General features: G+C 35.5%; 1 protein-coding gene across 1 annotated transcript; it reads left to right on the top strand.

The window, feature by feature from the left end:
• Positions 1 to 12,798: 12,798 nt before the first annotated feature.
• Positions 12,799 to 15,547, top strand: LOC147405865 (Tetratricopeptide repeat (TPR)-like superfamily protein). Its single transcript, XM_086433744.1, has one exon. The coding sequence runs from the start codon at positions 12,987 to 12,989 to the stop codon at positions 14,970 to 14,972; it is 1,986 nt and encodes a 661-aa protein (XP_086289870.1). The 5' UTR covers positions 12,799 to 12,986; the 3' UTR covers positions 14,973 to 15,547.
• The last annotated feature ends 8,091 nt before the right edge of the window (positions 15,548 to 23,638 follow it).

The raw sequence follows: 23,638 nt of genomic DNA, 5'->3' as shown, positions 1-23,638 counted from the left end.
GAAATGGCCTCCCTTAATTTTATTGTTTTGGATCCAATCAACCCAAATGCTATTTTTATTGGACACTAAGTCTCAGACTTGTCTTGCAATGCCCGTTCTGTTCTGGATTTTCAAGTCTCTTATCCCTAAACCTCCTTCCTTCTTGTCTCTAGTAATTTTTCCCCAATTGATGCAATGCATCTTTTTCCCCATATCTGGGCCTGCCCAAAAGAATTTTGCACAAATGCTTTGGATCCCCTTTAAAACTTTTATAGGAAGCATAAGAACATTAGCCCAAAAATTGTGCATGCTGCTAAGGACTGATTTTATCAGCTCCATCCTCCCAGCTATAGATAAAAATCTTGCCTTCCATGATTAGATTCTATTGGTAATCTTGGTTATAAGGGTCTGACAATCTACAAATTTCAGTCGAGTAGAAATAAGAGGAATTCCCAAGTATCTTACAGGTAGGACACCTTCAGTTAAGTGCAAGGTTCTGATAATGTCTCTTTTTTCTCTGTCCTTAATGCCTGAACAGTAAACGTAACTCTTTTCGACGTTCATTTGGAGCCCTGTGACATTTTCAAACCAATCCAATGCCTCTTTAATAGCTTCGGCTGAAGTTTGGTTTCCTTTGAAGAAGATCATGAGATCATCCACGAATATCAAGTGGTTGATTTGGGGGGTTCTTGTAGTTAGACATCAGCTCCAGTCTGCCCTCCCTGGTGAGCTCCATGAGCTTAGTAGATAACAATTCCATTACTAGCACAAATAGGTAGGAAGAGATGGGGTCTCCTTGGCGGATACCTCTTTTGCCAGCAAAATAACCCTTTAGGCTTCCATTAATGGAGATGGAGTACATTGGGGAGGAAATGCAGCCCCAAACCCAAGTAATGAAAGTATCCGAAAACTTCATCTTTTCCATGCAGTAAACAATGGCTTTTTAGGAGATAGAGTCATACGCCTTTTTGATGTCTATCTTGGATGTACATTTTGGGGTATCTCTTCCTCTATGGAAGTTTCTAACCAGTTCATGGGACAACATGATGTTGTCTCTGATGGATCTACCTCTAATGAAGGTTGATTGGAAGGGGCTGATCAGATGGTTTAAGATGTTCTTTATTTTGTTGGCTAAGATCTTCGATATACACTTGTAGATGACATTGTAGCAAGCTATGGGTTTGAATTCATCTATGGTAGTTGGTCTATCTATTTTGGGGATGAAGGTGATGGCAGTGGCGTTAATCTCTTTAACCAACTTACATTTCTAAAAGTAGAACTTGACATTAACTACTATATCATCCTTTATAATAATCCAAGTTTTTTGGAAGAAGGTTGTAGTTAAGCCATCTGGCCCAGGAGCTTTGTCTCCATCCATAGAGAAAAGAGCCAACCTGATATCCTCCTCCTCAACTGGGAGACTAAGCTCATTGGCTTCAACTTCTTCTAATTCCTTGAGGTAAACTTCTTGCTCCATGATGTCAGTCCTCGAGCATCTACCATACAGATTTTTATAAAGCCCAAGGATTTCCTTTTCGAGGTCTTCTTCCCTGTCTAGCTATGCTCCATTGTTATTTTGAAAGGAAGTAATCATATTCATTGCTTTTCTAGCAATCAAGGATTTGTGGAAAAACGGGGTGGTGAAGTCTCCTAGCTTCAACCAATTTATTTTGGATTGTTGTCTCCTGGCTGCTTCTTATTTTTTAGCAATCTCGTAGCATTCATGAGCAATTTTCTTTTCCTTGGCAACAAGGTTCCTATTGAGAAGTTGCTCTTAGATGACTCGTTGAATGTCTTCCAGCTTCTGATAAGTTTGTTCGACCTTTCTCTTATCCTCTCCAAAGTGTTGAGCACTCCAAGCCTTCAAGGTGGTTTTGAGTCTTTTAAACTTCAAGACAACCTTGTACATAGTGTAGACATGAAATGTTCGCCATGAGCCTCAATGCTACTTTGTTTGGAGTCACCACCATTCTTTTTTGGAAAATGGGTGTGAATGGGTACCCGAATCAATTTTTTTGAAAATCATTTTTTCCATGGCATTGTAGTGACTCTCATTTGTTGGAAAGGGCAAGGTCTACCTAATATCTAGGTAAGGAGGTCCGGTTAGAAGATGGGGAAGGTGTTAGGCACCCCATCCTCTCCACCAAAGGTGGTTACCTTGTTTGGCCATTTTATTTTGTAAAATCTTAAGAAAATAAATATTAAAATGCATGGGAATGCATGATAAGGGTGGTGTGTGCATTGGAGTGAAATGTTCCCTTAACAAAGGGTTTTGATTTTCAACATGACATTAAGGGCATTCTATGGAAAAGAATAACCCATGTAGTCACATTAAATTTATGAATATGAATGTAGGTTTGAGTTTTTAGAAAGACTCCATGATGGAGTTCCCTTGAGGCCACAACTTTGATGCATGTATGCATGGCTAGAAACTTAGTGTTTCACCTCATCAAGAGGGTGACACATTTCTTCATCATTGCCATGCATAGGTGAGTGTGTGCATTGTGTACAATATGATGCATGATTTTAAGGTAAAAATGGCTTCAACCCCCATCCTTTCGATCGAACCTTAGTCCAATCTACCGGGGATGGGAGAGGGCATGCATTACATCCTAAGGGATTTCTAAAAAGAAAATAAAGTAGAGGGTTAGAAGAAGAAGATGCAAGCTAAAAAATAAATAAACTACATCTTAACCCCACCTTGTCCCTTGGTGGTCTTGAACCTTGAGAGTTGAGTGAGATGGTTGAGGGTTGAGTGAGTTGAAATTAGAAGATGAGAGAATGAGTATGGATTTTGGTAGAGTTTTAGGTTGAGAGATGGGGGCTTGAGAGCATTAGTTGTTCATAGAAAATGATGGTATTTATAGAGTTTTTGGAGAACTTTTGAGGATAAAGTGGTCCAACCTTAAAAATAAAGAAAATGGACATGAGGTTTAGGTTGTTTATTTTTGGATTTTCCATTTGTATGAGGGTAAATATGACATTTGTGAAGAAACCTTAAAAGCATTATTTGATCTTTGGTTTTTTGGTAAATAGAGATAAGAGAATAGAAATATTTTTGGGAGGATGAATAGGGGAGTGACATGTGTAAAGGTGGAGTGGTAGGTGAAAAGTAGACCTTGGTTCATTTGTAAATAACTTATAAAGTAAGGGTAGAAGGATATTTTTTTAAATGGACTAATAGGAGAACAAAGTAATTTTTGGGAGGGTGAGTAGGAGAATGACATGTGTAAAGGTGAAGTGGTAGGTGAAAAGTAAACATTGGTTCATTTGTAAATAACTCATAAAGCAATGGTGGAAGTATATTTTTGAAATAGACCAATGAGAGAGCTCCATGTATGTACTTGAAGATTCCCACCTTTTAAGGGTATGATTGGAAGTTTTCTCACTTTATGGATTATTACTAAAGACCAAAGTATCTTTTTAGTTTGACTAACCTTTTTAGGAAGGGCATTCTTGAATTTTCACAAGGGGGAGTTGACTCTCCAATTAGATGATGCATTGGGTATTGAGGATTTATGGGAGATCAACATGTGTCACATTTTGAGGTGTGAGAGAATGAACTTAGATGGGATTGGTGTTGGGCTTAGAATGGACTTGGTTTTGGGTTTAGGATATGGACTTGGGTTTGGGCTTAGAATATGGATTTGGGTTAGGTTGGAGAATGGATATAGGTTCGGATCGGATCATGGAAGTAAGTAGAATTGACTTGGATTAGGGACAAGGTATGAGTATACAAAAATAATATGAGGTGATGCATGTATGCATGACTAATGTTACCAAGTGGCAATGCGGGCCCGTTGAGAGGCTTGAGTTCTAAATCGAAATCAATTCGAGGAAATTCAGATTTTTCTAACGGGTTCATGCAAATTGGGGTGTCTACACATAAGATTTCCTCTCACTGGTTCATTCCAACTGGTTTTCACTAGGTCGAGGAATCTCTTGTCAGCTGCTCAAAAATTGTAGAATCTAAAAAGCCTCAGTCTGTTATTGTCTTCCTCCCCCATGGTAACAGACATGAGACTGTGGTCAGAGATCCCTTGAGGATGGAATTCAGCTTCGGAGCAGTTAAAGTCTTTAGCCAATAGATGTTGGTTAGCACTCTGTCAAGCTTGGACATGATTCTTCTGTCATCCTGTTGATTGCACCAAGTGAGTTGGCATCCTCTAGCCTTTAGGTCCATAAGGCTTGACTTCTGTAAGCTTTCCACTAAGTCTTTGACATCAACATTAGTTACTCTTCTACTTCTCACCTTCTTTCCAGCTTTAGTTATGGCATTGAAGTCTCCCATTACTAACCAAGGAATGTTGGTGTTGGCAACAATACATTCTAGCTCCCTCCAAGCTATTTTCCTTTCTTGTCTATCGTTAAGCCCATAGACAATGGTCAACAAGAAATTGGGTCCTCTATTGACATTCCCTTGCATGGTTATCAATTGGTCAGATTTAGCCACAAGGTCCATATTGACTCGATTTTTGTTCCATCCCACCCAAATCCTACCCCTCAAAGCACAAGTGTAGTTCTCATCCATTTCTCAATTAGGCCACACATGCTTGGCTATCTCATACTTGTTAACTTCTCTAACTCTCGTCTCAATGATGCCCATGATGTCAATGCGGTTCTTTTTGACGAATCTTCTGACCTCTTGTTGCTTGGGAGGGTCATTCAACCCCCTTATGTTCCAGGTTGCGCACTTCATTGGGTATCATTTGTGTCCCCCTCTTCCTCCCCTTCTTGCTCCTTTTGAACCTCTAAATGCATATCATGCTCCTGCATAGCTCTCATTGCTAGCTTGATCTGTTGGAGAGTTTAAAGGTTTTTGGTATGCTTCATTGCAATTTCATCCACTCTTAAGTTGTTGAAATCCTTGTCTCCTTATTTATGAATTTCGACACTTTTATTATCCTATTCATCTTGGAGTGCTTGGAATCTATTCATGTAAGGGGTGCGGTTGTTTACTGGGGGGTTGTTTTTGTTGGGTGTTGTCATCTTTCCTTCCGAGAAGTACTTTTCGTTTTAAACCTTTGTCCCTTGGTGCTACTGTCTTCTTACTAGATTCGCCTACTTCCTTGGTAATTCTCTCATCATTGATTGGCTCATCCCATTCCAATCTTTGCTGGTGTGGTCTAGAGTCCCTATCATATGGTTGTTCTTTTTCAATTATTTTTCCTGTCTATTTTGGGTTTCTAGGACCTCTGTGTCGGGTAATGTTGGTGGGTTTATATGTAACCAAGGTCTAATCTGTTCTTTCTCTCTAGTTTCCTTCTTTCTTCCTTGTGTTGTTGTGTTTTTGGCTTTGTTCCCAATTACCCTTCGTAGTCTTGTTATTTTGTGGGAGGCAGTTCCCATCCAGGTGCCCAAAAGTACAGCAAACTGAACATCTTGGGAGCATCCAGTCATACTCGATTGTCACCTCTACAACAACTCCCTCTTCTACTTCAACGAAGAGCTTGTTAGGGGGGTCCCTTGAAGCATCTATTTCCACGCATACTCTAGCGTAAGACATTCTCCGAAGTTTTCCGTGGCACTTTCCATGAACAGAGGTCTGCCTATTGAGCTCATTATGTATCCCAAAGCTTCTAGATGCCAAAATTGATTGGATAAGTCGTGGAGTTTGATCCAGATGGGAATGGCTACTGTTTCCATCTTTTCTAGTTTGATTTTTGCCTTCTATTCCTTAAGAACCATTAGTTTTCCGGATACATGCCATAGGCCTTCTAGTAAAGCTTTCCTTCTATCTTCTTCGTCCCCGAACTTGAAGAAGTATAGTTTGTTGCCTTTGGAGAAGATTTCTAAGTTCCCTTTAAGGCTCCATAGTCTTTCCACTGCCTTCTTCACCAGTGCATAGCTAAATTGATGTCCTTGGAAGTGGTCCATTAGGCTTCCTTCCCATTCTTCCTCCCCTTTCTTGATCATTTCCTTCGGGCAACTAATGTAGTTCTTGTTTCCTTCTAGCACTTGTGGGTGAAAAGCCAACTTGCCATGCCCCCTTGCAGAAGCTTTGGTATATGCCCCCAACAAAGCTGCCCAAGAGTGGGTGTTAGTAGGCAAGTCAATAACTCTTTCCTTTACCTTCCCAATACCTATGTATTGCTCTATTTGGGCCTTATGGGTACCCCTTTCCATGGTCTTAACAGTGGCCATTAAGTTGACACTTTCCTTAGCATTCTCTGTAATTATATATATTTATAAGGGTATTCTAGTAATTTTTTATGCATTCTGGGTGCACTATCAACCTTAAGGGTATTCTGGTCATTTTACCATAATACATCAACTTCCAAAAGCTGTATAAAACAATAATTACCAGATTCTTGTAAACAACACAGCATTTTTCCAAAGCTCTATCAAACAAGTTTTTTAGTGTTTCAGCTTCTAACAGCAATTTCTTACAGTAGAATCTAACAACAGATTTTGGCAGCTATATCAAACGGGACCTTATCAAATCCTTCATTAAATAATTATCTAGAAAACAAGTTTATAATAAATCGAGAGAAATGAGTTTAAAGCTTGTTAAAAGAATTAGTTTAATGAAAACTTAACCTAATTGATAAGAGATCCCAAGATCTAGGTTCAATAGGACAACTAAGTTATGGGTAATTCAAAGAAACACCAAATAGAGAAAAATCTCTACATCTCAATTTTATGATGTAAAAGTGCTACCTACAATTATGTAAGATTAATATTAGTTATTTTAATGATGCATTTATCTTATTTATTTAAGTGAAATATAGTAAAATACTCTTAATAAGAGTCACATATATAAGTAAAGAAGTGTGATCGTTTCTATGAGAATTATATCTTAAAGGTTAAATTCTCTAAAACATTTATGAATCCAAGAATTATTCAGGGTTGTAAGGAATACAATCGTAAGAATCCGTTGTATTGAAAAGAATTTGTATGAAATCTATTGTCTTAATGTACAAGATCGGCTAGTCAGTTTAAGACATCATGTTCACTGAATAGCCAAGTAAATCTGATTAGTCTTCACCAGGGGCGGATTTATAGTGGGGGCAGTGGGGGCAATTGCCCCCACAAGAATTTCTAAAATTAACAGGGAGGTACTAATAATTTTAAAAAAAATTTAAACATTCTACTACTTTGCCCCCACAGAAGTTTTGAAAAAAAATTTATTTATAATTTGCCCCCATAGTCCACAGAAAATCAGAAATTAAAGATTAAAAAAAAAAATTTAAACATCTTCTCTAACTCTCTAACCTCTCTAATGTCCGTCTCCTCTCCAAGGTTGGAAGACAACTCAAAACCCCCGTCTCACGATCTACGAGTCCATCACTAAAGTCTCTTCTCTTCAACTCAAAAGAGTCTCATAGTTTAGAAACTCTAGCTCCCTCTCCATCTCCACCAGCCGACAAGGTGAGAAGAACACCGAATTCGAACCTTGAACTGAAGAGTTCTTTGGTATGTTCTCTCTCTCTCTCTCTCTCCATAGTGGAGATTTTGATTTTGTTAGAGGTTTTTATGAGTGTGAAAGGGGTTTTCAAACCCTAGATGAAAATTGAAGAACAATGATTTTTCAAAACATGATTAAACATGATTACATGATGGGGGTGGTTCAAGGGACATATGCAAAAATAATGATTTTTCAAAATATGGGTTAGAGGTTTTGGATTGAGCTGATTTTTTGTGAGGATGGTCACTATGATGAGAAGATAATCCTAACTAAAAATCAGCTCAATCTGAAATGAAAAAAAAAAAAAAAAAAATATATATATATCTATATATATATATATATATATATATATATATATATATATATATAATGGGAAATGTTCAGCAACAAACATTTTGGCAAAACATTTTTCAAAACATGGGTTAGAGATTTTGGAATGGGCTGATTTTTGGTGAGGATGATCTCTACGGTGAGGAGATCATCATCACCAAAATTCAGCCCATTTCAAAACTTCTAACCCCATCAAAAATGATTTACAAAAAATGGACGGTCCACGATTTTTCAACTTGTAAACATGGGTAAGAAGTTTTGGAATGGGCTGATTTTTGGTGAGGATGATCTCCTCGCCGTAGAGATCATCCTCACCAAAAATCAGCCCATTCCAAAACATCTAACCCATGTTTTGAAAAATGTTTTGCCAAAATGTTTGTTGCTGAACGGGACCCATATATAATATATACTACAATGAATCTAAATGCTGATGTTAGTTTTATTTACATATAGAAGTGTCCTATGAACCATTTGAGCAACTTCATTCACAATTTATTGCACTCTTTTAATAAGATATACCATGTAGAGTGTTTTTTTTTTTTTTTTTCCTCTCATTGTATAACTGAATTAGCATCTCAAAGTTTTCAAAAGCACATAACTTCCATAAATTGACTTATAATAAAAATGGATCCTTCAGATAGCACTTGTCAAGATCTCTACATTGATAACTATATTACAATTAAATTTATATTTATTATAATTAAAATTCTTATATTCATTTATTATTTCTTCCCTATGGACTATGGTGAAATACAAATTATTCATAATTTGGTATTTTATCCTTTCTTATCAACAATCGTTTAGCATTTTTTTTCCTTACGTTAAGTGATTATTCATTCTTAAAAACATATTAAGTAATGCCATTTCGTGAGAAGATGTTAGAAAGTCTAATTTCAACTTTATGAAATAGAAAGTCTAATTTCAACTTTGGTCCTCTTGTGTCAATTATTTCTGTGGATCCTAGTAAGTTGAATGTTTTATTACACTGTTCTCCTCACCTATGTCATGTAAAGTGAGTACTGTTGTATTGGTGTTTAATAACATTTCTTATTATCCACATAGGGTGAAGAAGTTAACATGGTGATCAAGTTGGCAGCACTATTTAAATATGATTTTGGTGACTGTTTTATCCAACCTAGAATGTAATTGGTTCCATAATAGATATTTCCCTGTTTTTAAATAATAAAATTAGTAAGTATGATGTGGAGTTAGAAATATTTTAGTGATATGCCTTTTCGGTCCCTGTGGGTAGATGCATTTTGGTATAGTTCATAACAAATATGTTGAAATTTAATACAACATGTATATATTTAAAAAGTATGTATCTAAATATGGACACTTTTGAGAGCCATATGTTCAAAATATCTAAGTTGGTTCCTCAGTGAGGTGGTAAAGTCTGTGCTTGATAGTACCAATTTATTGTGGTACACATGTTTTGTTGCTTACTTGCTTATCTTTTGAACTTCCATGGTTTGTTTTGAGGGTTGTTTGTATAATTGTATTGTGTTCATTTTTAATGTATATACATCGAATTGCTCTTTTCTAAGAAATTTAGAATTTCTATTTCTGATACTAATGGTGAAGAATATATATACATTACTTGTTATATTTTTTACTCATCCAAGTATAATTTTACAGGAATTTTTCAATTTATCACTCAATCTAAGCCTTGATCAGTCAACGATCAATACTCTTCCAATTTTGTTATTCAAGCATCGAAATTAACTTCAAAGGTATTCACTTTAAACTTATGTCGTTATTTCTTTTTATAAATGTATAAAGGGCGGAGCCCAATTGTTAATTTAGTAATGAAAATTTTATATTTCTTTTATGAATATATGGGGGGCAGAGCCCTATTATTTGCTTTATCAATGAAATATTGTATATACAGGGGGGCGGAGCCCTATTGTTAATTTATTGATGATATATTGTTATTTTTTTTTATAAATATACAGGGGGGCGGAGTCCCATTGTTAATTTTTTAATGAAATGTTATTCCTTTCATGAATATATAGGAGTAGAGTCCCCTTTGTTGATTATTGATTTTGTTTATAAAATTATAATGTTATTAACTTTAATTTTTATTGTTCATTGAAATTGTTGATTACACAATTGAGATTAGATTAGTTCTTGTTACCTTTCTTTTATATGTAAAATTATTTTTCAATGTTAGATTACATAACTTTCTAGGATAGAATAATATGTATCTTTAATATATAGAAATATGTTAAAAATCTTGATATCTAACTAAATAAATTAAATTTGTGAATCAGATATGAATAAATTTCTTATAAGAAAGACTAATTTGGAACAACCATTCATTACTCGATAAAGGAATGATCCTAGTGATGATGATATGCGATGATATTCAAAGCATAGTCGTGTTGAAATCAACTTGGAAGATCTTCTTTCGGATCCTAGGTTACGAATCAAAATTTTGGATTATAATTCTAATGATCGAGACGAAATTCGAAGAGCGTACTCACAAAAAGGTCCATGTCATCCTCGTGAACATAATTTCCCACAAAGAAAGTTTGGGAAGGTATTACGTCGTTTTAATTCAACTTTGTTTGATAATTTTGGAAATTAGAAAAACCTTGGTGCTCCTCTTCCTACCATTTGTCCACTAGTTTTAATGTTACTCTCCCTCTTCTTCACCTTTTAATTTCTCTATTTTTAATTGGATAATTCATAAATATAAATACCAAGGTGTCAAATTTTTTTTTTTGACGAATCGAAACCATCAAATTAATGAAGGATGGGAGAAATTTGATGGCTCTAAGCCATCAAATTGGGGAAGATAAAAAAGTTTAACGGCCATGGGTTGTAGAAATTTGATTTCTAAAATTGGTGGGCTTTATATTGTAAAGTTTAAGGTATCGATTGCAAGAATCAAACTTTTTTTTTTCTTATATATTTTTATCTCATTATTTTGAAAAAAATATAATTTGGTATATTTTTATTTTATAAAAAAATCAAATTTGAGAAACCTTATTAACTAAACAAGATTATGATTTTCAATTATAAATTCAGTTTTCAAAAATAGTTTAACCAAACGGAATTTTGGATTTTGAAAAATAGTTTATACAATCTAATTTTAAGAATTCATAATCAAAATCGAGAATTAGGTTTTACAATCCGAGCCATTACCCTCGTAATCACATAGTGAAAATAATATATCTTGGAAATCATATAACCAGCCATTCCACACTCATTCTTATAATGTGATTCAAATTTTACATAATTAGCTATCCACCACTCACCACTCTTCTTTACATAACTCTCCCATAACCCTTCACATATACACACTTGTTTCTGGCAAAGAAGTCCCATTAAGACCGATAAGAACCTGATAGGTGTTAGTGGTGTGGAAATTAAGTTTAAGTGTTTATCTATTCAGGGCTGTAACACAAGGGCTTAAAATGGGTCGGGTCCAAGTTGGAACTGAGTATATTCATATCTAAATCTGAATTTTTTATCCAGATCCAACTTGGATTCAATTAGTTAAAATCATATCCGAACCATTTTACTTTCACTAAATCAGATCTGATCCAATTGGATTATTTGATTCGGATTGGTCAAGTTGTTTAATTTCGAACTATTCAACATTTTTTGTTATATTTCTTTCTTTAGAGCTATATTATTCTATTTTATCATTTTAAGTCTTTTATTTTATAAGAATTCATTTTATATTAAACACAGTAGAAGAAATATATCTTGAAAAACATAAAATATCATTTTCAAAGTAATATATTATTCGGATTTAGGCTGATAAAAGGATCGATCCTTACCAATCTAGATCTGACTCAGTTAAAGGGACATTAACTTAGATTTGACCTATATAGATTATTATTATTATTTTTTATATTTATAAATGTCATATATCACTACTTAAACTTTATCTTGTCCTTGTTTATAGGTCTTAACAAGAGAATATTTGAATATCATGGGGTCATTGGACACGATTGAATATGCTACAATATATTTTCGAGGGAATTTATCAATCATTTTTAAATTAATAGAATAGGAAATTAACTTTACAATAATGGATTTTTCGTGCGAGTAAGACTATAGTGATAGAATAATGATTTTCTGACACCCCCTCTGATATACGCCCCCTACATCCCATCACATAACCATAGATCATTTGCCTCAAGATACGTAGAACCATACATCTTTTTCTTATGTATCCCAAGGCAAATGATCTACGGTTTTGTGATGGGAGCGTATGTTATCGGGGGGCATCAGATTATCACAACTCATAGTGATATTCTACATACTAGAGTAACATGTCTCACCTCAAACATATTCTCAATGATATTCATGATTTCAAACCTCGGTTTGACGTCTCATCTCGTTCATGGATGAGACCGAGTTGTCTCGGACATACCAAGATGACTTTATCCAATCTTTAAAATCAGGATGTAGATGTACTGCAATTTTGACGAGATCCAATCTTTACATTTTATTCAAGTATCATGTTTTTAAATACTAAAAACATTGATTATTTTAATTAAAATATATAAAATCCCAATTGACTCGTTCAACTCATCTCGCAAGATTCCACATAGTTGAGATCCCATATCTATCCGTCTCGTTCATGAACGATACCAAAATGACTCGAGCGAGTCATCCTAGTTTGGGACAAGACTTGAAACCACGATGATCTTAACCCAACCAATACACCTAAACTAAAATTAAGCATTTATTTATGGGTTGGGTTCCGTTAACTCCTAAGAATGACTTATGAAAAAAACACATGATCCCAACCCTTTAAACACAATATCCAATCGTTGAGATTTATGAGTATCTTCATAACATAAATCTTGGAGATACTTATCTCGAGAATAAATCTCATCATTGGATTTTGCATTTAAAAGGTTGGGATCATGTGTTTTTTTCAGTAATCATTCTTAAGAGTTAAGCGATATTGACCCTTTATTTATTTGGTATTCTAATAGGTACATTTTTGTGTGAATCCGAACAAAATTGCAGTACATCCACACATCATGATTTTAAATATTGGATTACACTTGACTCATCTGAGATTTGTACGGCCCATCTCATATTTTGAAAAAATCGGCTAAAATTAATAGAATCGGACGAGTCAACTCAGTATCCGAATACTGGGTTTTAAAACCATAGTCCACACCTAATTACTTCAATCACCAAGACAGCCATTGGTGGGCCCTACCTTCAAATCAAGAATCCAATGATTAAAAAACACCCGTTTCAAGTAGATTGGAGAAGTACTGGATAATTTGGATTCATGATTCAATCTCTCTCGAAATCCAATTTTTTTCTCAAATCAAACCAAAATGTCTCTTACTTCCATCTCTACTATAACAGCTTCAGATCTTCCTACACCATCACCAATCACTCTACCAGCATTAGTTCCACCCTTCAAGCTATCAAGGCATGTAGCAATGCCACCCAAGCACGCCACCTGTTTGATAAATTGCCTCAAAGAAGCTCCCCTGTCTATAACGCCATGATAAGAAGCTACATTTACTACAACCAACCTGAACAAGCACTCCAACTATTTATTGAAATGCTCACTTCAGGACTTCGTCGGCCTGACAACTACACCTACCCTTTTGTTCTCAAAGCTTGTAGTGACATGTCGATGCTCAACACGGGCACCACAATTCATTGTCGAGCGCTGGTGAGTGGTTTTGAATCGGACACATATGTGCAAAACTCTTTATTAGCGATGTACATGAACTGTGGTGAAAAGGAGACGGCTTCACGGGTATTCGATAGAATGCTAGATAGAACTGTGGTGTCTTGGAACACTATGATAAGTGGGTGTGTTAGAAATGGGTGTGTAGAGGAAGCTTTCATGATTTTCAATCAAATGGTATTCGATCGTGTGGAATTTGATCATTCTACGATAGTTTCAATATTGCCAGCTTGTGCCCATTTGAAGGACTTGCGACGTGGGAAGTGGGTTCATGAATTGGTGGATGACAGAGGATTGGCGACACGTAGAGAAGTGAGGAACTCATTAGTGGATATGTATGCAAAGTGTGGTTGCTTAACCGAGGCGCGATTGATCTTCGATGAGATGGTTGAGAGAGATGTGGTTTCGTGGACAGCTATGATGGGGGGGTATGTTTTGAATGGTGATGCAAGAAACGCATTAGCTCTTTGTTATCCAATGCAATTGGAGGGTGTAAGGCCTAATTCAGTGACTATGGCCGCTCTCCTCTTGGCGTGTTCGAGTTCATCTTCCCTAAAACAAGGCAAATCCATACATGGTTGGGTTATAAGAAGTAGACTTGAATCGGATGTTGTTGTGGAGACTGCCTTGATCGACATGTATGCGAAGTGCAACTCTATGAGACTTGGTTTCTGGGTTTTCACCAAAACTTCGAAAAAGAGATTGGTCCCATGGAACGCGATTATTTCGGGGTACGTACATAATGGACAAGCAAGAGAAGCTATAAAGCTTTTCAAGCAAATGCGGGCTGAAACAGTGGACCCAAATAGTGCAACCTTGATCAGCCTCCTTCCTGCTTATGCTAATCTAGCAGATTTACAACAAGCAAAGAACATACATTGTTACCTAATCAGATCGGGATTTAATCAGATAATCGAAATTGCGACGAGTTTGATTGATATTTATTCAAAATGCGGAAGCATAGACTCTTCACGTGAGTTATTCAACATGATATCCGAAAATGACAAGGACATAGTCACGTGGAGTGTGATCATAGCTGCATATGGAACGCATGGACATGGTGGGGATGCCATTTCACTTTTTGATCGGATGGTGAAGTCTGGGGTTAAACCAAATGAAGTCACTTTTATGTCTGTGTTGCATGCTTGTAGCCATGCAGGGTTCATGGACGAGGGACTGCGGTTGTTTAAAAGCATGTTTGAAGATCATCAAATGATACCTCGTACCGATCACTACACTTGCATCATTGATCTTCTTGGCCGTGCTGGTCAACTCAAGAAAGCCTACGAGTTAATCCAAATGATGCCTTTTGAGCCTAATCATGCTGTCTGGGGTGCGTTACTTGGTGCTTGTGTGATACATGTGGATGTTGAACTAGGAGAAGTGGCTGCGAAACGATTGTTTGAACTAGAGCCGGATAATACGGGAAATTATGTGTTGATGTCGAAGATTTATGCTGCAGTTGGAAGGTGGGAAGATGCAGAGAATGTGAGAAGCGTGATGACTGAATTGGGATTAAGAAAATCACCGGCTTGTAGCTCGGTTGAGGTTAGGAATACGATAAAAGTTTAAACACATCAAATCTCTTTTCTTTTGGTACATAAAATCCCCAATGAACAGGACTGGGCACCTGTGAAGTGTGAACTAGTACATTGTAACGCCCCCACCCTTGACCAGGTAACAATATTGTCTGCTTTGGGTTTCTCCTCATAGCTTTAAAATGCGACGATACAAGGTCAGAGAGTTGGATTACCTATAATCCAGAATCTCAAACGTTCCCTAGTTGATGTGGGACTAACTTCACCCCTCTCCCTGCTATTCCGCCTCGCAACCACAAGTCCAGCTAGTAGCCCATTGGTGAGGGTGTGACATACATCATGATAAAGTAAGGCTAGTTTTTTTGGACTTACATCATGAAACCTGTTTGTCTCAGAACAATTTGCGAGTGAAGTCTCTGACATTAAAAATGAAGTGCATGATGATTATAGCTCGAAAGTGATTGTTGGGTTTCTTCTAGAACCATAATTTTATGATTAATGTCTTGAATCTGGTTGGTGATTGATCACCAGGGATGTACTCTACACTACAAAAGTAACATAGACATATATGTAATATAACTCATTTTAGAGTCATGGGAGCAAAATCAAGAGGCTTTTTTTTTATTATTATTATTTATTTATTATTATTATTGATTTCATGATTTGATCTTGGATTTCCCGCTTACACACAACAAGGCATTGATCGAGCAGTGTTAACAACCCAATTTCCTCCTTAAGTAAATTCTTATAATTCGTCACAGATAGCATGCAAGCTATTCAAACAATTCAAATTTGATCCAATTCTTACCATTTGACCAAGAATCCAGTTCGAATATGATTTTTTTTTGTTTGATTAGGATGTTTGAATGGTGTCGAGTTAGGAATGTTCTGACTTGAATGTATGGTCTTCCTCAGTAACTGAAACTGAAGTTAAAATTGGGCGGAATGTTACAACTGAATGCAGTTGGTAAAGCTTTTCAACTTAATGCACCATGGTAACTCGGTGCGGATGGCAATTGAATCTAGTTAGCTAAAATCAACATAGATTTGAGATGCTAACTTGTCTCATTTTTTGAAAGGTAATTGGAAGTTAAGGCAAAGTTATCAATGGCCCAACTTTATATCCATGATCCTTTTGTCTATGATACATGGATGAGTTTTTTCTAGACTGATTTTCATGATAGAGTTTATTTCCCAAAGTGTTCTCTATTTGATATTCCAATTATATGCAAAAGTCCATTGTTAGAAGCATAAAATGTCGGGGAAAATACCTCCTATTGCCATTTTTTGGGCTGTTTGGAAATAGAGGAATAAGTTGGTCTTCGAAAAGTAGGAAAGCACTCCTCATCTTGGTTTTAAAACTTGGTTTCGAGTCTCGTCTCGTTCATGCCAGATACCAAGTCGTCTCGGATGAGTTTTTCGACAGGTTTGAGACGTCTCGTTCAAAAATTAAAAAAATGAATGTGGAGCTTTAAATCTCATCCGAAAAATTAACTTGTTCATCTCGTTCATGCCTGATACCAAGATGACTCGAGTGATATGTCTTGGTCTCAAACTAGTTTTGAAACCATACTCCTCTTATGTTGGTATTAGAAATTGAGGCTCTCTTATACATGTGATGTGGTGTCTTCCAATTGAGCTATAGGGATTTATGATTTGATGAGTGATGACTTGTTTATATATATATATATAAAAGTGAAGACTTTGTTTTTAGATGAGAGAACATTATAATTTTTTCCTCTTAGCAATTGCTTTTGGTTACAAGGAGAGTGTGAGACCCTCTCTCATGTTTACTCCATAGTATTTTGGGAAAGAATAATGCTGAAGTGACCTCAAGGTTGGACCTCACATGGCACATCTTGACATAAAGTGTATGGGGGCCATAAATTCTTTTCCCCAAGATACAAACGGTTCCTATCCACTTTCACGCCAAGATGTGCTATATGAGGTCCAATTTTGAGGTCACTCCAGCACGACTCTTTGGGAAATGATCTTAGAGGTTGTATTTTTTTAAAGATGAACCAAAAGGTTTTCATCAGAAAATTTGGACTATTTGAAGTCTTTTTTTTAATATTGTCCTTACAAAGATCTTTTGAAACATTATTTAAAAAAAAACCTACAAATTAAATTATTTAAAATATGGATGACTCGATCAAATGGACAACAAAAATCACTCATTAATTTCATTAAAAAAATTATTGAACTATTAAATATATGAAAGGGAGAAGATAAAGGAAGAAATTTGGAACTTTACAAAGACGAAAATCCAATGGACATGTTCCAGATTATTTCAATTTTATCCAAGAATAGACATGACCAATACTTTTTTTTGACTAAAAGTTATAAATCATTATACCAAAGCCCATATGTAAGTCCACAATCCCACATTCCACATCTCGATACTAGAACCCAATCTTGGGTCTGGCATGCATGCATGTGGCAAGGTTCAGTAGTCCTGACTGTACCTCCTCTTTGCAAAATAGAGGCAAGAGAAACTTATATCTACCACCTTTATTTTGTTGAGTCCGACTAGTCTTACTAAGTAAGGATTTCACCCTTACTAAGGGTCCTTGGGCTCACTTGTGGCATCTAAAAACATGATTCATTGCTTCAGGGTTGTTGATGACAGAATTTTATAAACTTTGAAAAAAAAATATTAAAAAAAAAAGTTATTTTTCACCATTTAATTTTAATTTAAAGTTTAAGAGTTAAGTAGAAGTTTGATACCCTCCAAGTGGCATACTAAAAATACTCTCTTGACATGGGATGTGTCAAAACAAAGATTTTCTTCCTTGATATACACAACTGCACAGATTTATGAGGATATACTGTTGTGTATCCCGAGGCATAAAGTCAATGATTCTAGCACATGCCACATCAAGAAAGTATTTTGAGTATGCCACGTGGGGGAGTAAGATTGTCATGACTCTTTTCAAAACCTTGGATTAAGCTCAAAAGAATTTTTTTTTTTTTTTTAATATGAGTTTCTTATAAAAATTAGAGGCTTGTGGTGTTGGATTGCTGATGTGGTAATCCATTTGAGCAAATCGACCCTTACTAAGGCTTAAAATCTTACTATATTAATAAGGAAAGTTGTTTCACTATTTCCTTTGCCCTTTTATGAGAAAATAACACACTAAAAACATAAGCAATAGAGTTGATTCAGGCTTCGATTATTTTCTTATCTTTTTTAATCACTAAAGTTATTTATCAAACAACCAAATTCATGAATCTACCATGCTTCTCAATTATGATAGAAGAAGTAGGACATACAACCCATTCAAAAGTGTGTCTCAACACAACAAAATGAAAATATCTGGGGGGGCAGTTCGACGGATGTCTCAAAAACCAAATGAGAAACTGATGTTTTTCAGATGTTGGATGGACGGAAATCAACGGCGCACAGGCTTTCTCACGTCAGTTCAGTTGTTAAAAATGGAGTCATCGAAAATTTCAAATAGATCCCTCGAATTTTACAATTTTTCAACTAACTCTCCTTCTCTCTGTTCTTCCCGACAGAGCGACTGAGACTTCAATTCTCTCTTTTCGTCTCTATCGAAATACTTCGACTTCAAAACCGAATTAATGCTTAGGTCACAGGTCCTACACCATTGCTTTCAGCTATCTCATTCTGTAAATTTCTGTTACAGTTGAAAAATCTTTGAAATTTAAACCACAAGAGGAACCTCTTTTGTTTCATGTATTTGAATCCATCAACTGTGAATATGTCGCATGTATATATTAAAAGTATGAGAATGGTTATTGCTACTTGAATACAATTACATTCATGTAATTTTCACACTATGCCAAACTATACACAATGGAACAGTTCATCCATGAGTCCCGATCAGAAAATGGCATCAACTGCATCCTCTATTTTGTGGATTGGTTGCAACATTTTCCACAATACAATTGTTTAGATGGTTAGACTCATCGGTTGATGTGATCTTTTCGTCTCCATCGAAATATAACATGCCAAATGACTAAACTTGTTAGGAACTAAGAACCTGCTGTGTACCAATTATGATATGGCACTTGTGGATGCTTATTTATTGTGTGGAGATGAACTCAATCATGAAGTTCGAATGGCGTACAGATAGACAGTTAAGATGGATTGTTAGATGCTCTAAACTATGATTCCCCATGCCAAAAATTGACCCAATGAGTAACATTTTTCTAACCACCAAAAGAGTTTGGTGTCTTTGTTTTTTGAATCACCCAAAACTTGTTCTTTTGTGTAACTGTCTCTATTATTTTTTTTAAACAAATTAACAGCTTCAAGGTTCCTTTCTAAAGGATGGCAATACCTATTCATTCTAGGCATTCTTCCCAAATGGAGTCCTCACAGGTATGAGACAAAGGGTTTTCTGCCCGGACGAATGGGTGGGTTGGGTTTTTTGCCGAGGCGAGAGAGAGAGAGCGAGATCAGTCGACGTTTTCTATCGGGACAAATGGGGGTTTGATTTTCTGTCGAGACTCGATCGAGAGAGAGAGAGAGAAAGCGAGCGAGCGAGAGAGAAAGAGAAAGCGAGCGAGCGAGAGAGAGAGAGAGAGAGAGAGCGAGCGAGCAGTCGAGGTTTTCGATGGCTCTCAGTCGTTCTGTCGAGACGAAAAGAGAGCGAGAGTTCAGTCGTTCGGTCGAGAAGAAAAGAGAGAACGAGAGTTAGTTGAAAATTTGTAAAATTCGAGGGATCTGTTTGAAATTTTCAATAATTCCATTTCTTACAACTGAACTGACGTGAGAAAGCCTGTGCGCCGTTGATTTCCATCCATCCAACGTCCAAGAAACATCAGTTTCTCATCTGGTTTTTGAGACGTCCGTCGAACCGCCCCTGTAAATCATGTTATAACATTATTAAAAGAGGTAGCTAGATTGCAAGAATGGAACTCGTGATCAATAAATTTGTATATGATTACACCTCGTATGGGCCATGACATGGTCTAAAAGTGAAAACCCCTTCTCCAATACAAATTTGGAGTAGCTACTTGATGATGGGGGCCTCACATGAAAACATCAAGTGTGGCTTAGATTATTGTTTATGCATTTGCACATGAGGCTTGTTGCGTCGAATTCATGTTTTACCTCAATAATATATGCTAAGTTCCACATTTTTTAGGTTTAGAAAACCAGTTAGGATTTTGAGATTTAGGTTTTGATCTCCATTGGGACTAAATATATCTACTCTACCCAAGGTAACTTCAAAAGTTGAGTAAGACTAGTCTGCCTAGCATAATTAGGCTAGAACACCTTACTAAAAGCTTCTTAACGTGCCATGTGGAGGAAAATCGGCTCTAGCCGATTACCCAATGTGGGACAATCGGTTATGGTTGATTTTCCCTCCACACAAAATACTAAGAAGTCTTAGCTTTGGTTTAGCCTAACTAACATAGTTAGGCTAGAGTTTTCTTAGAAGTTTTGCCAACCGCTGTTAAAATATAATTAACCCCTTCGAAAAATTGGGGTTTCAAAATTTTAAGTTAAGGCTTTCTTGATTATTAGGAGGAATCGTTCCCTCATCCAGGGGCAGAACCATGATTTTCTTTTAGTGGGGGCAAACTTATAGTTAATTGGAGGGAGAGGGGGCAAAAATTGGAGGGAGATGAGGGAGTGGGGGCAATAGGGTCAAACGGGGCATGTTAGTAGTTCAAAATGCATGAATATCTCAAATTTAAGCATAAATTCAAAGGTATCTAAAATGCTCAAAAAATTTGAGTGGCGGCAATTGCCTATCTTCGCCCCTGCACTCATCAAATTTGTAGAAGTAGAAACCAACCTCGTGGCCCATCCCATGGACAAAGTGGCATTGGGTTGGCCTACCATTTCATTGCTCTATGAAAGACATCTGTTGGGTTAATATTCGTCGAAAACCATTGATGCTTAGGTTTCTTGATCAATTTGTCTTGTCATTTTCACAAAGTTTTTAGTAATATATGATTGGATTTAGTTATTGGGTTTTGTAATTGGCTTAGTTATGAGGACAAGTATAAAATTGTATTGATCTTCTCTTGGATGTTGATTGTAGGAACATTTACTGTGTTGCATGTGTGGGCAATAAGTAGGATTTCTTCTTATGGACCAGACATAATTAAAGTGCTTCCTAACATGGCACTACAGTAGCCTCTTGATATCTGGCGCAAATGATGTGACCATTGAGAGAAAAAGTCCCTCACCTTCCCGCATGTCCTCTGCCCACAAATTTTATATTTTTAGATTTCAAATCTTAAGAAGGGTCTTTGGCCCACACAAATTACAATTTTGGGATCTAACATCACATACTTCTAAGTTTTATCAAAATAATCATGTTTAAAAAAAAAAAATTTGAACTTGATCAAAGATTTTGAAAATGAATAGTTAAGAAACACTCAAATTTAAAATTAAAATTTAACGGTAAAAGATTATTATTATTAATTTTTTGTTTTTTAAATTCATAGAATTTCTTCCTCTACAATCCCATAGAATTGGATCATGTTTTTGAATGTCACAAGATGATCAAATTAGGAAATTTTCTTTCTTTCACTTAGGGTAAGGGAGAGAAATTCTCTCTTTTAAATTTCAAATTTGCTCACAGTGTCGTGAGAAAAAAATCACTCTATATATATATATATAGGGTCGGGTTCCTGCAACACACATTGCGACACACATATAGACAACGTGTTTGTCTTATATGGGCAAAAATGTTTGGAATGAGCTGATTTTTTGTGAGGATGATCTCTGTGATGAGGGGATCATCTTGACAAAAAATCATCCCATTCCAAAACTTGTAATCCCATCAAAATTGATTTACAAAAATTGGACGGTCTATAATTTTTCAATAAAAATTGGACGGTCTAGAAGTTTTGGAATGAGCTGATTTTTGGCAAGGATGATCTCCTCACCACAGAGATCATCCTCACAAAAAATCAGCCCATTCCAAACATTTTTGCCCATATAAGACAAAACACGTTGTCTATATGTGTGTTGAAATGGTTGTCGTTTGAACTTGATCCATATATATATATATATATATATAATATATTTGTAGGACTTGGTGTACCCGAGTTGGCTTGGATCTAGCTCTAGCCTCTAATAAGCATACTATGAAATTTTGATATATTTTCATGGAATTTTTTCATCATAATAAGGCCCAATATATGGAATTTAAGGTAGTTTTAGAATACATTTTGATGAAATCCCTGTTCATTTTGCAAAATATTTCAATAATTAGTAAATTTCAAAATAAATAATAAAATCTTATGTATAAAGTGCAAAAGTTTAGTGGAAATATTTTAATGACCAGAATATTAAGAGTTGTTTTTTTTTTTTTGATATAAAAAAATAATTTTTAAAAAGTAAAAAGTAATTTTTTTTTTTTTTTTAAAAAAGTAAGGATAAAGATATTTTTACTTTTTAAAAGTAGTTTTCTAAAATGAATCTAGACATACTTTATAATTTTGTAAATTTCAAAAGTTAAAAAGTCGTTGAGTGAGAGCTCTTCCACACCGGACTCTCGAATCACTATAGCCGACTTCCATCTTTGTTAGACCAGTTGATCTCACAATCAGGTTGGCTTATACCATTACACTCATGAGCATAATCTTAGCTTGACCCTAACTTCACACACCTCCGCTACTCTTTAAGAGGCTTAGTAAAAGTTAAAAAAGTTAAAAGTTACTTTTGTGTGTAGTCAAACGGGCTTTAAAATAATTTATAAAAGTGAAAAAACTTGTGTGGAAGGGACTTGTAAAGTATGTATGGTAACTTAATAATAAGTAATAAATAGGAGACCAACATATCACATAAGTATATATGATTCTACTTGATGGAAAGAAAAAGGTTGAACAACCTTAGAATAAAATGAGACACAAAGCTCATTCAAGGACAACACCCATGTTGTTGTTGTTGTTGTTTTTTTTTTTTTTTTTACTTTATTTAAAAAAATCAACAAAATCATCGTGATTGATGCATCGTCATTTGAAATTGATGTTTGACAAAGTCATGCTTAGATTGATCAGACAATTTGAAATCATGAACAAATATTTTTCTTCATCATCAATGTACATTGATGGTTGACTTTTAGGCTCTTACCCACCCAATTTAATTTCATTGATTGGGGGTGTTACAATTCAAAACATAAAGTTTGGTATGGCAATATCAAATCTCTGATAGGAACCCCACTTTCTCTAGCATCCCGGTGTGGGGTTTTATTGTTACTCAGGTATTTGTTTTTATGTTGTGTTATTTTTTTATTTTAGTATATGGTTTTGAATTTTTTTTTTTTTTTAAAGTTATATGGTCAATTATACTAATTATATTATAAAAAATAGTAAGTGGCATGTGCAAATCAAATATATCACAAATGCATGATTTAAAATTTTCTATAATTATTTCAAATTTTTAAAAAGGTAATTTAATTTTATAACATATTTTTTTAATTACCATATTGTAAAGTCTTTTTTTTTTAATAGCTAAAATATTAGGAACTGTGATAATATGACGCTCTCCTCTGACAAACGCCACCTTACCCCCTCCCCCCTCCCCTCACAAAATCGTAGATCATTTAACTTGGGATACACAAAAAAAAGATTTGTGATTGTATGTATCCTGATGCACATGATCTACGATTCTGTGATGGGGGGGCATTTGTTAAAAGTGGGTGTCATATTATCACGACTCAAGTATTAATTACAGTGATTTTAAAGATAACACAATAAAAAAATATT

This window comes from Akebia trifoliata, chromosome 3 (assembly GCF_017979445.1).
Source record: "Akebia trifoliata isolate Shusen 1 chromosome 3, ASM1797944v1, whole genome shotgun sequence".
In the NCBI taxonomy this organism is placed as follows: domain Eukaryota; kingdom Viridiplantae; phylum Streptophyta; class Magnoliopsida; order Ranunculales; family Lardizabalaceae; genus Akebia; species Akebia trifoliata.
The sequence above is the reverse complement of the archived record's forward strand: the minus strand, read 5'-3'. Positions and strand labels throughout refer to the sequence as shown.

Bases quoted from the DNA above. Each gene is read 5' to 3' on its own strand.
- LOC147405865 (XM_086433744.1), top strand. From the start codon at position 12,987: ATGATTCAATCTCTCTCGAAATCCAATTTTTTTCTCAAATCAAACCAA.